The sequence below is a fragment of the Palaemon carinicauda genome, chromosome 7 (genome assembly GCF_036898095.1).
Source record: "Palaemon carinicauda isolate YSFRI2023 chromosome 7, ASM3689809v2, whole genome shotgun sequence".
In the NCBI taxonomy this organism is placed as follows: Eukaryota; Metazoa; Arthropoda; class Malacostraca; order Decapoda; family Palaemonidae; genus Palaemon; species Palaemon carinicauda.
Window position 1 is genome coordinate 170,247,775 of NC_090731.1, and position 12,500 is coordinate 170,260,274.

Here is a 12,500-nt window from a genome sequence, read left to right on the forward strand (position 1 = left end):
GCAAATAACCAAATCTGAGTATTCATGGTGCAATGGGAAGGGCTTATAACCAGACCTAAGTATTCATGGTGCAATGGGAAGAGCAAATAACCAAATCTGAGTAATCATGGGCCAATGGGAAGAGCAAATAACCAGATCTGAGTATTCATGGGCCAATGGGAAGAGCAAATAAACAGATCTGAATATTCATGGAGCAATGGGAAGAGCAAATAACCAGACCTAAGTATTCATGGTGCAATGGGAAGAGCAAATAAACAGATCTGAGTATTCATGGGCCAATGGGAAGAGCAAATAACCAAATCTGAGTATTCATGGAGCAATGGGAAGAGCAAATAACCAGATCTGAGTATTCATGGGCCAATGGGAAGAGCAAATAAAAAGATCTGAATATTCATGGAGCAATGGGAAGAGCAAATAACCAGATCTAAGTATTCATGGGGCAATGGGAAGAGCAAATAACCAGATCTAAGTATTCATGGGGCAATGGGAAGAGCAAATAACCAGATCTGAGTATTCATGGTGCAATGGGAAGAGCAAATAACCAGACCTAAGTATTCATGGTGCAATGGGAAAGGAGCAAATAACCAGATCTGAGTATTCATGGTGCAATGGGAAGGGCTTATAACCAGACCTAAGTATTCATGGTGCAATGGGAAGAGCAAATAACCAAATCTGAGTAATCATGGGCCAATGGGAAGAGCAAATAACCAGATCTGAGTATTCATGGGCCAATGGGAAGAGCAAATAGCCAGATCTGAGTATTCATGGGCCAATGGAAGAGCAAATAACCAAATCTGAGTATTCATGGAGCAATCGGAAGAGCAAATAACCAGATCTGAGTATTCATGGGCCAATGGGAAGAGCAAATAACCAGATCTGAGTATTCATGGGCCAATGGGAAGAGCAAATAACCAAATCTGAGTATTCATGGAGCAATCGGAAGAGCAAATAACCAGATCTGAGTATTCATGGGCCAATGGGAAGAGCAAATAACCAGATCTGAGTATTCATGGGCCAATGGGAAGAGCAAATAACCAGACCTAAGTATTCATGGTGCAATGGGAAGAGCAAATAACCAGATCTGAGTATTCATGGGCCAATGGGAAGAGCAAATAACCAAATCTGAGTATTCATGGAGCAATCGGAAGAGCAAATAACCAGATCTGAGTATTCATGGGCCAATGGGAAGAGCAAATAAACAGATCTGAATATTCATGGAGCAATGGGAAGAGCAAATAACCAGATCTGAGTATTCATGGGGCAATGGGAAGAGCAAATAACCAGATCTGAGTATTCATGGGCCAATGGGAAGAGCAAATAACCAGATCTGAGTATTCCTGGGGCAATGTGAAGAGCAAATAACCAGATCTGAGAATTCATGGTGCAATGAGAAGAGCATATAACCAGATCTGAGTATTCATGGTGCAATGGGAAGAGCAAATAACCAGATCTGAGTATTCATGGGGCAATGGGAAGAGCAAATAACCAGATCTGAGTATTCATGGGGCAATGGGAAGAGCAAATAACCAGATCTGAGTATTCATGGGGCATTGGGAAGAGCAAATAACCAGATCTGAGAATCCATGGGGCAATGAGAAGAGCATATAACCAGATCTGAGTATTCATGGTGCAATGGGAAGAGCAAATAACCAGACCTACACTGAAGCTGATGAAGACCTTAATGTGCCCATGAACAGTTCAGTGTGTTTGAAGTCGAAGCTATCCTCAAAAAACTAAAGAGAAGGAAAGCCCCTGGATACGATGGAATAACTGCCAAGATGATACTGGCCGAAAATGAAGTGACTCCCAGACCACTTACAAGATTATTTTGTAGAATGTGGCATGAAGAGGCAAAACCTGATGAATGGGAGTTAGAGTGTTGGTGAAAATATATGGTTTATATATGAAAGATCTGTCTTAACGTTTTCTAATCCTTAAAATGTTTTAATTGTTCATAACTTCTCTTATAGTTTATTTATTGCCTTATTTCATTTCCACACTGGGCTATCTTTCCTGTTCTAACTAAGGGTGTAGCTTAGCTAGTAACAATCTTCTTCTGCGACTTCTTTGTCTGCATCTTTTCCCAATTCTATGTGGGGTCGATGTTTCTGGCCAGCGCTCTCCATCTACCTCTGTCCCAAACTTCAGTAACAATAATAATAATAATAATAATAATAATAATAATAATAATAATAATAACAATGATAAAAATAACAACATTATTATTATTATTATTACTATCCAAGCTACAACCCTAGTTGGAAAAGCAAGATGCTATAAGCCCAGGAGCTCCAACTGGGAAAAATAGCCTAGTGAGGAAAGGAATAAGAAAATAAATAAATGAAGAGAACAAATTAACAATAAATCATTCTAAAATAAGTAACAACGTCAAAACAGACATGTCATATATAAACTATTAACAACATCAAAAACAAATATGTCATAAATAAACTATAAAAAGACTCATGTCCGCCTGGTCAACAAAAAAAAAACATTTGCTCCAACTTTGAACTTTGAAGTTCTACTGATTCAACCACCCGATTAGGAAGATCATTCCACAACTTGGTCACAGCTGGAATAAAACTTCTAGAGTACTACGTAGTATTGAGCCTCGTGATGAAGGCCTGGTTATTAGAATATTAGAATTAACTGCCTGCCTAGTATTACGAACAGGATAGGAATTGTCCAGGGAGATCTGAATGTAAAGGATGGTCAGAGTTATGAAAATCTTATGCAACATGCATAATGAACTAATTGAACGACGGTGCCAGAGATTAATATCTAGATCTGGTATAAGAAATTTAATAGACAATAATAATAATAATAATAATAATAATAATAATAATAATAATAATAATAATAATAATAATAATAATAACAAAAATAATAAATATAAAAATCATAATAATAATAATAATAATAATAATAATAATAATAATAATAATAAAAGTAATAATAAAAAAATAATAACAATAATTATAATAATAATAATAATAATAAAAAAATGAATAATTTCCTCTCCTCATCACCTGCACGATATTGAAAAGAATATTGTAATATACCTAAGAATATGCAATCGGTACAACGCACACACCATAAAACTAACCGAGAATGGAATACATGCTCAAAGCATTTAAGAGTAACGAGCGACTTCTTAAATATCCACACCCAAGCTAGGACCAAGGAGGGCCAGGCAACGGCTGCCGATGACTCAGCAGATAGACCCACAGGCTACCCCCCCTCCCCATCCCTAGGTCAAAAGGATGGGTGAAGTTGCAGCGACCAAAGAAACTATTGAGTTTGAATGGGACTCGAACCCCAAGCTGGCGTTCACCAGTCAGGGACGTTACCTCATCGGGCCATAACAACCCCATGAAACATATGAGAGAGAGAGAGAGAGAGAGAGAGAGAGAGAGAGGAGAGAGAGAGAGAGTTGAATGGCGTCAAATCAAATGTATGCGACAGAAGAGAATGAATTAAAATCTATGTGTACATTTTTGTGTAATATATATACATATACTGTATATATGTATATATATATATATATATATATATATATATATATATATATATATATATATATACATATATATGTATATATACACACACATATTATATATACATGTATATATATATATATATATATATATATGAATATATATATAATATACATGCATATCTCTCTCTCTCTCCTCTCTCTCTCTCCTCTCTCTCTCCTCTATATATATATATATATATATATATATATATATATATATATATATATACAAAAACATACATAATATCATATATATAAATACATATGTTTCTGAAAATTACAAAACCTACCTCCCAAATAAAATAAAAAATCATATAAAGTATACAATGAAATAAAACTTTTTACTCGTTATATTACTTAATTGTCAGAACAGTATATAGTTATTCACACGTAAAGTTAAATATTTGATCAATTAATTACTCAGATAGTTATTTATGAGAATACTTCAAACATGGTTTTGTAATATTTTATCAATTGTTAAGTTATTTCTCACCTCGTTTCTTTATTTCCTTATTTCCTTTCCTCATTGGGCTCTTTTTTCCCTGTTGGGATCATTTGGGCTTATAGCATCTTCCTTTCCCAACTACGGTTGTTGCTTGGCTAATAATAATAATAATAATAATAATAATAATAATAATAATAAATAATAACAATTATGATAATAAAAATAATAATAATAATAATAGTAATAATAATAATAATAATAATAATAATAATAATAATAATAATATTAATAATAATGCAACTGAAGAATGCAATTGATCATAATTCGAACTAGAAAAGAACTCTGAGAGTGTAGACCCTCTGCCATGGCAGCTAATTTCTCGAAACCAGCTTACCTTAAATCAGTCGACCTTTTGCTCGACCTTGACCTTTGACCATAGACTTTCAAAATTGAATCACGTCCACGTCTCAACATAACAATTAATCCTGAAAGTTTCACTACTCTATGAGTAAAAATATGGCCAGGAAGTTGTTCACAAACAAACAGACATACAGGGGCAAGAACATAACCTCCTAACGTCGTTGACAGATGTAATAATATGCTCTTTTAAACTTCATATATATATAATATATATATATATATATATATATATATATATATATATATATATATATACACATATACATATATATACATGTATATATAAATATATATATACATATATACATGTATATATATATCTATATCTATATATATATACGTACATATATACACACATATATATACATATACACACATAAATATATATATATATATACACACACACACATATATAAACATATAGAAGCATACATTTGCACATACATACTGTATATATACATATACATATATATATATACATATATAAACATATATATATATATATATAATATATATATATATATATATATATATATATATATGTATATACATAATATATATATATATATATATATATAGAGAGAGAGAGAGAGAGAGAGAGAGAGGAGGAGAGAGAGAGAGAGAGAGAGAGAGAGAGAGAAATTTCACATCTTCAAAATCTTTCAAAGCTGCCAGCCTGGAGAGAGAGAGAGAGAGAGAGAGAGAGAGAGAGAGAGAGAGAGAGAGAGAGAGAGAGAGAGGAGAGAGAGAGAGAGAGAGGAGAGAGAGAGAGAGTGAGAGTCTCATCTTCAAAATCTTTCGAAGCAGCTGCCAGCCTGTAGAGAGAGAGAGAGAGAGAGAGAGAGAGAGAGAGAGAGAGGAGAGGAGAGAGAGAGAGAGAGAGAGACCCTGAAGACGCAAAACCTCCTTCTGGAACCCGAAGTCGCTCTATAGATCCAGATGCCACCAGCATCCCTCCATTAGCCTCCGAGAAAAAAAGAATAATATTCTTTTTATTGAAAGAACTACAAAGAGAGAGAGAGAGAGAGAGAGAGAGAGAGAGAGAGAGAGAGAGAGTTGAGAGAGAGAGAGAAAGAGGAGAGAGAGAGAGAGAGAGAGAGAGAGAGAGAGAGAGAGAGAGAGTGAGTTTCATCTTCAAAATCTTTCGAAGCTGCCAGCCTGTAGAGAGAGAGAGAGAGAGAGAGAGAGAGAGAGAGATATGGCTCCGAAAGACCCTGAAGACACAAAACTCCTTCTGGAACCCGAAGTCGCTCTATAGATCCAGATGCCACTAGCATCCCTCCATTAGCCTCCGTGAAAAAAAAAATAATATTCTTTTTATTGAAAGAACTACAAAAAAAAAGAGAGAGAGAGAGAGAGAGAGAGAGAGAGAGAGAGAGAGAGAGAGAGAGAGAGAGAGAGAGAGAGAGAGAGAGAGAGAGAGAGCGCATCTTTGTAGTTTTTTCAATAATATAAATTTTTGAAAGAAAACTGAAAGAAAAATGAAGACATACTGAAGACATCTGGGTCTTCAAGAGGGCTTCAACACTCCGCTCAGAGTTCCAGGAAGAGATTTCTTGTCTTCTAAATCTTTCGGAGCCGTCTTCTTGTCATCTATCGTTTTTCAAAATATAGCTACTACGAGATGAAGAAGAAGCAAGTATATACTTTGACAATGTATCAAACACTGCTTATTACCAGCTTTGGAATGTTTATGTTAACAATCGGAACCCTTATTGGAGGACTAAACTTGGCTCACGGAGAGGCAGTTCTTCAGGAGCAAAAGTCTCTCTGTGAAGAATATTTGTTATATCTCAACGGGAAGTTGAACACTTTCCAGAACTCTTGGACCTTCAGGATGTTCTCCTGGCTTTTACCAGAGGTGCCGCGCTTGGAGAACTCGTTTGGAGGAGGAGTTGGAACTAATGGCTCGCAGAGTTCACTACTACAAAGAGCGACTAACATCTTCCCATTTGTTGGAAGGATAAGGAACGCCTTTGAAGAAGCTAAACAATGCGAAATGACTGTACATGGACTGACGACTCAAATGGAACAATTCAACGAGGATCTGAAATCCTATTGGATACTACCACGACTGCTTCCGGATTTGAATACAGAAAAACCTTTCTGTACACTCGAAATGGAGCGGTTAGTAACCTCATGTTGGCAGGAGCTGCGGGTTGTCTTTTCGTCGGAGGCGCAGCCATTGCAATGAGTGTCATGTCTTCTATGAAAGAGGAAAAACGACCAAATGCCCAACAGGAGGAATCTACTGATGAAAAAACCGGCGACGCTGACTTATCAGAGGAGAAGACAGAGGAAATCTCTGATTCAAGTGAAGAAGAAATTTTCGAATTTCCTGAAGATGCAGAAAATGGAGAATCGCTAGAAAATCACGAAGTAGAAATTATGGAATCATCGGAAAATAATGAACCAGAAGAAGATAATGAAACAGTGGAAATCGTAATTCAAGAATCTTCGGAAAAGGAGCAAAATTCGGATTCTTCTGAAAGTGAAAAGGAAGTAGACATTTTGGGCTCTTCTGTTCAAGACCAATTTAGTTTCTTGCCTGACGAAATGGAAGACTCAGAGGAAGAGGATGAAGATTCAGACGAAAAGGAACAATCTGAACAAAATACTGAAGATTCAGAAGAAGAGGAAAATTTGGATTCCTCTGAAAGCGAAATGGAGGATGACATTGTGGTCATTCTCATCCAAAACCAATTAAATTTACTGCCTGACAAATGGAAGAATCAGATATAGAGGATGAATCAAACCAAAATACTGAAGATTCAGAAGAGGAGGAAACTTCGGAATCCTCTGAAAGCGAAATGGAGGAAGATATTTTGGGCATTCCCACCCAAAACCAATTTAGTTTCTTACCTGACGAAATGGGAGAATCAGAGGAAGAGGATGAAGAATCAAAGGAAGAGGAAGAATCAGATCAAAATACTGAAGATTCGGAAGAGGAGGAAACTTCGGATTCCTCTGAAAGCGAAATGGAGGGAGACATTTGGGCATTCCCACCCAAAACCAATATAGTTTCTTACCTGACGAAATGGGAGAATCAGAGGAAGAGGATGAAGAATCAAAGGAAGAGGAAGAATCAGACCAAAATACTGAAGATTCGGAAGAGGAGGAAACTTCGGATTCCTCTGAAAGCGAAATGGAGGGAGACATTTTGGGCATTCCCACCCAAAACCAATATAGTTTCTTACCTGACGAAATGGGAGAATCAGAGGAAGAGGATGAAGAATCAAAGGAAGAGGAAGAATCAGATCAAAATACTGAAGATTCAGAAGAGGAGGAAACTTCGGATTCCTCTGGAAGCGAAATGGAGGAAGATATTTTGGGCATTCCCACCCAAAACCAATATAGTTTCTTACCTGACGAAATGGGAGAATCAGAGGAAGAGGATGAAGAATCAAAGGAAGAGGAAGAATCAGACCAAAATACTGAAGATTCGGAAGAGGAGGAAACTTCGGATTCCTCTGAAAGCGAAATGGAGGGAGACATTTTGGGCATTCCCACCCAAAACCAATATAGTTTCTTACCTGACGAAATGGAAGAATCAGAGAAGAGGATGAAGAATCAAAGGAAGAGGATGAATCAAACCAAAATACTGAAGATTCAGAAGAGGAGGAAACTTCGGAATCCTCTGAAAGGGAAATGGAGGAAGATATTTTGGGCATTCCCACCCAAAACCAATTTAGTTTTCTTACTGACGAAATGGAAGAATCAGAGATAGAGAATGAAGAATCAAAGGAAGAGGAAGAATCAGACCAAAATACTGAAGATTCAGAAGAGGAGGAACTTCGGAATCCTCTGAAAGGGAAATGGAGGAAGATATTTTGGGCATTCCCACCCAAAAACCAATTTAGTTTCTTACCTGACGAAATGGAAGAATCAGAGGTAGAGGATGAGGAATCAGAGGAAGAGGAAGAATCAGATCAAAATACTGAAGATTCAGAAGAGGAGGAAACTTCGGAATCCTCTGAAAGCGAAATGGAGGAAGATATTTAGGCATTCCCACCCAAAACCAATTTAGTTTCTTACCTGACGAAATGGAAGAATCAGAGGTAGAGGATGAAGAATCAAAGGAAGAGGATGAATCAGACCAAAATACTGAAGATTCAGAAGAGGAGGAAACTTCGGAATCCTCTGAAAGCGAAATGGAGGAAGATATTTTGGGCATTCCCACCCAAAACCAATTTAGTTTCTTACCTGACGAAATGGAAGAATCAGAGGTAGAGGATGAAGAAATCAAAGGAAGAGGATGAATCAGACCAAAATACTGAAGATTCAGAAGAGGAGGAAACTTCGGAATCCTCTGAAAACGAAATGGAGGAAGATATTTTGGGCATTCCCACCCAAAACCAATATAGTTTCTTACCTGACGAAATGGGAGAATCAGAGGAAGAGGATGAAGAATCAAAGGAAGAGGAAGAATCAGATCAAAATACTGAAGATTCAGAAGAGGAGGAAACTTCGGATTCCTCTGGAAGCGAAATGGAGGAAGATATTTTGGGCATTCCCACCCAAAACCAATTTAGTTTCTTACCTGACGAAATGGGAGAATCAGAGGAAGAGGATAAAGAAACAAAGGAAGAGGAAGAATCAGACCAAAATACTGAAGATTCAGAAGAGGAGGAAACTTCGGAATCCTCTGAAAGCGAAATGGAGGAAGATATTTTGGGCATTCCCACCCAAAACCAATTTAGTTTCTTACCTGACGAAATGGGAGAATCAGAGGAAGAGGAAGAATCAGACCAAAATACTGAAGATTCTGTAAGTGATGAGGAATCAGAGGAAGAGGATGAATCAGACCAAAATACTGAAGATTCAGAAGAGGAAGAAACTTCGGATTCCTCTGAAAGCAAACTGGAAGAGGAAATTTTGGGCATTCTCATGCGAGAACAATTTGGTTTCTTGTTTGACGAAAGTGAAGAATCAGATGAAGAGGATGAATCAGACCAAAATGCTGAAGATTCAGAAGAGGAGGAAACTTCGGATTCCTCTGAAAGCAAAATGGAAGAGGAAATTTGAGCATTCTCATGCGAGAACAATTTGGTTTCTTGTTTGACGAAAGTGAAAAATCAGATGAAGAGGATGAATCAGACCAAAATACTGAAGATTCAGAAGAGGAGGAAACTTCGGATTCCTCTGAAAGCAAATGGAGAGGAAATTTTGAGCATTCTCATGCGAGAACAATTTGGTTTCTTGTTTGACGAAAGTGAAAAATCAGATGAAGAGGATGAATCAGACCAAAATACTGAAGATTCAGAAGAGGAGGAAACTTCGGATTCCTCTGAAAGCAAAATGGAAGAGGAAATTTTGAGCATTCTCATGCGAGAACAATTTGGTTTCTTGTTTGACGAAAGTGAAGAATCAGATGAAGAGGATGAATCAGACCAAAATACTGAAGATTCAGAAGAGGAGGAAACTTCAGATTCCTCTGAAAGCGAAATGGAAGAGGAAATTTGGGCATTCTCCGAGAACAATTTGGTTTCTTGTTCGACGAAAGTGAAGAATCAGATGAAGAGGATGAATCAGACCAAAATACTGAAGATTCTGAAAGTGATGAGGAATCAGAGGAAGAGGAAGAATCTTCATCAGAGGAAGAATCATCATCAGAAGAAGAATCCTCATCAGAAGACGAATCATCATCATCAGAAGAAGAATCAGAACAAAATACTGAAGATTCTGAAAGTGATGAGGAATCAGATGAAGAGGAAGAATCTTCATCAGAGGAAGAATCATCATCAGAGGAAGAATCTTCATCAGAAGACGAATCATCATCATCATCAGAAGAAGAATCCTCATCAGAAGACGAATCATCATCAGAAGAAGAATCCTCATCAGAAGAAGAATCCTCATCAGAAGACGAATCCTCATCATCATCAGAAGAATCTGAACAAAATACTGAAGATTCTGAAAGTGATGAGGAATCAGATGAAGAGGATGAATCAGACCAAAATACTGAAGATTCAGAAGAGGAGGAAACTTCGGATTCCTCTGAAAGCAAAATGGAAGAGGAAATTTTGGGCATTCTCATCCGAGAACAATTTGGTTTCTTGTTCGACGAAAGTGAAGAATCAGATGAAGAGGATGAATCAGACCAAAATACTGAAGATTCAGAAGAGGAGGAAACTTCAGATTCCTCTGAAAGCGAAATGGAAGAGGAAATTTTGGGCATTCTCCGAGAACAATTTGGTTTCTTGTTCGACGAAAGTGAAGAATCAGATGAAGAGGAAGAATCAGACCAAAATACTGAAGATTCTGAAAGTGATGAGGAATCAGAGGAAGAGGAAGAATCTTCATCAGAGGAAGAATCATCATCAGAAGAAGAATCCTCATCAGAAGACGAATCATCATCATCAGAAGAAGAATCAGAACAAAATACTGAAGATTCTGAAAGTGATGAGGAATCAGTGAAGAGGAAGAATCTTCATCAGAGGAAGAATCTTCATCAGAGGAAGAATCATCATCAGAGGAAGAATCTTCATCAGAAGACGAATCATCATCATCATCAGAAGAAGAATCCTCATCAGAAGACGAATCATCATCAGAAGAAGAATCCTCATCAGAAGAAGAATCCTCATCAGAAGAAGAATCCTCATCAGAAGACGAATCCTCATCAGAAGAAGAATCCTCATCAGAAGAAGAATCCTCATCAGAAGAAGAATCCTCATCAGAAGAAGAATCCTCATCAGAAGACGAATCATCATCAGAAGAAGAATCCTCATCAGAAGAAGAATCCTCATCAGAAGACGAATCCTCATCAGAGGAAGAATCATCATCAGAGGAAGAATCATCATCAGAGGAAGAATCATTATCAGAAGAATCATCATCATCATCAGAAGAATCAGAACAAAATACTGAAGATTCTGAAAGTGATGAGGAATCAGATGAAGAGGATGAATCAGACCAAAATACTGAAGATTCAGAAGAGGAGGAAACTTCGGATTCCTCTGAAAGCAAAATGGAAGAGGAAATTTTGGGCATTCTCATCCGAGAACAATTTGGTTTCTTGTTCGACGAAAGTGAAGAATCAGATGAAGAGGATGAATCAGACCAAAATACTGAAGATTCAGAAGAGGAGGAAACTTCAGATTCCTCTGAAAGCGAAATGGAAGAGGAAATTTTGGGCATTCTCCGAGAACAATTTGGTTTCTTGTTCGACGAAAGTGAAGAATCAGATGAAGAGGATGAATCAGACCAAAATACTGAAGATTCTGAAAGTGATGAGGAATCAGATGAAGAGGAAGAATCATCATCAGAGGAAGAATCATCATCAGAAGAAGAATCATCATCATCAGAAGAAGAATCAGAACAAAATACTGAAGATTCTGTAAGTGATGAGGAATCAGAGGAAGAGGAAGAATCATCATCAGAAGAAGAATCATCATCAGAAGAAGAATCCTCATCAGAAGAATCATCATCAGAGGAAGAATCATCATCAGAAGAAGAATCTTCATCAGAAGACGAATCATCATCATCATCAGAAGAATCAGAACAAAATACTGAAGATTCTGTAAGTGATGAGGAATCAGATGAAGAGGAAGAATCATCATCAGAGGAAGAATCATCATCAGAGGAAGAATCATCATCAGAAGACGAATCATCATCATCATCAGAAGAAGAATCAGAACAAAATACTGAAGATTCTGTAAGTGATGAGGAATCAGAGGAAGAGGAAGAATCATCATCAGAAGAAGAATCCTCATCAGAAGAATCAACGTCAGAGGAAGAATCATCATCAGAAGAAGAATCTTCATCAGAAGACGAATCATCATCATCATCAGAAGAATCAGAACAAAATACTGAAGATTCTGAAAGTGATGAGGAATCAGATGAAGAGGAAGAATCATCATCAGAGGAAGAATCATCATCAGAGGAAGAATCCTCATCAGAAGACGAATCATCATCATCATCAGAAGAATCAGAACAAAATACTGAAGATTCTGAAAGTGATGAGGAATCAGATGAAGAGGATGAATCAGACCAAAATACTGAAGATTCTGAAAGTGATGAGGAATCAGAGGAAGAGAAGAATCTTCATCAGAGGAAGAATCATCATCAGAAGAATCAGAACAAAATACTGAAGATTCTGAAAGT

At 37.1% G+C, this 12,500-nt stretch overlaps 3 protein-coding genes across 3 annotated transcripts in view; 2 read left to right on the plus strand and 1 right to left on the minus strand.

The window, feature by feature from the left end:
* Positions 1–6,347, minus strand: part of LOC137644655 (transient receptor potential cation channel trpm-like) — a 97,434-nt gene extending 91,087 nt beyond the window's left edge. The window contains 1 exon segment of the mRNA XM_068377606.1: positions 6,202–6,347. Within this exon segment, the coding sequence (XP_068233707.1) occupies positions 6,202–6,347 (146 nt within the window).
* A 2,289-nt stretch (positions 6,348–8,636) lies between these two features.
* Positions 8,637–9,428, plus strand: LOC137644656 (cilia- and flagella-associated protein 251-like). The gene has a single exon (XM_068377607.1). The coding sequence runs from the start codon at positions 8,637–8,639 to the stop codon at positions 9,426–9,428; it is 792 nt and encodes a 263-aa protein (XP_068233708.1).
* Positions 9,429–9,491: 63 nt separating this feature from the next.
* Positions 9,492–12,500, plus strand: part of LOC137644657 (uro-adherence factor A-like) — a 3,933-nt gene continuing 924 nt past the window's right edge. Inside the window, exons 1-4 of the mRNA XM_068377608.1 lie at positions 9,492–9,751; positions 9,907–10,799; positions 10,838–12,409; positions 12,448–12,500. The exon at positions 12,448–12,500 is cut by the window's right edge and continues 924 nt beyond it. Coding sequence (XP_068233709.1) covers positions 9,492–9,751; positions 9,907–10,799; positions 10,838–12,409; positions 12,448–12,500 — 2,778 coding nt within the window. The remainder of the gene's footprint in view (positions 9,752–9,906; positions 10,800–10,837; positions 12,410–12,447) is intronic.

Excerpts from the sequence above, each read along its gene's own strand:
- LOC137644656 (XM_068377607.1), top strand. The coding sequence starts at position 8,637 with ATGAAGAAATCAAAGGAAGAGGATGAATCAGACCAAAATACTGAAGAT.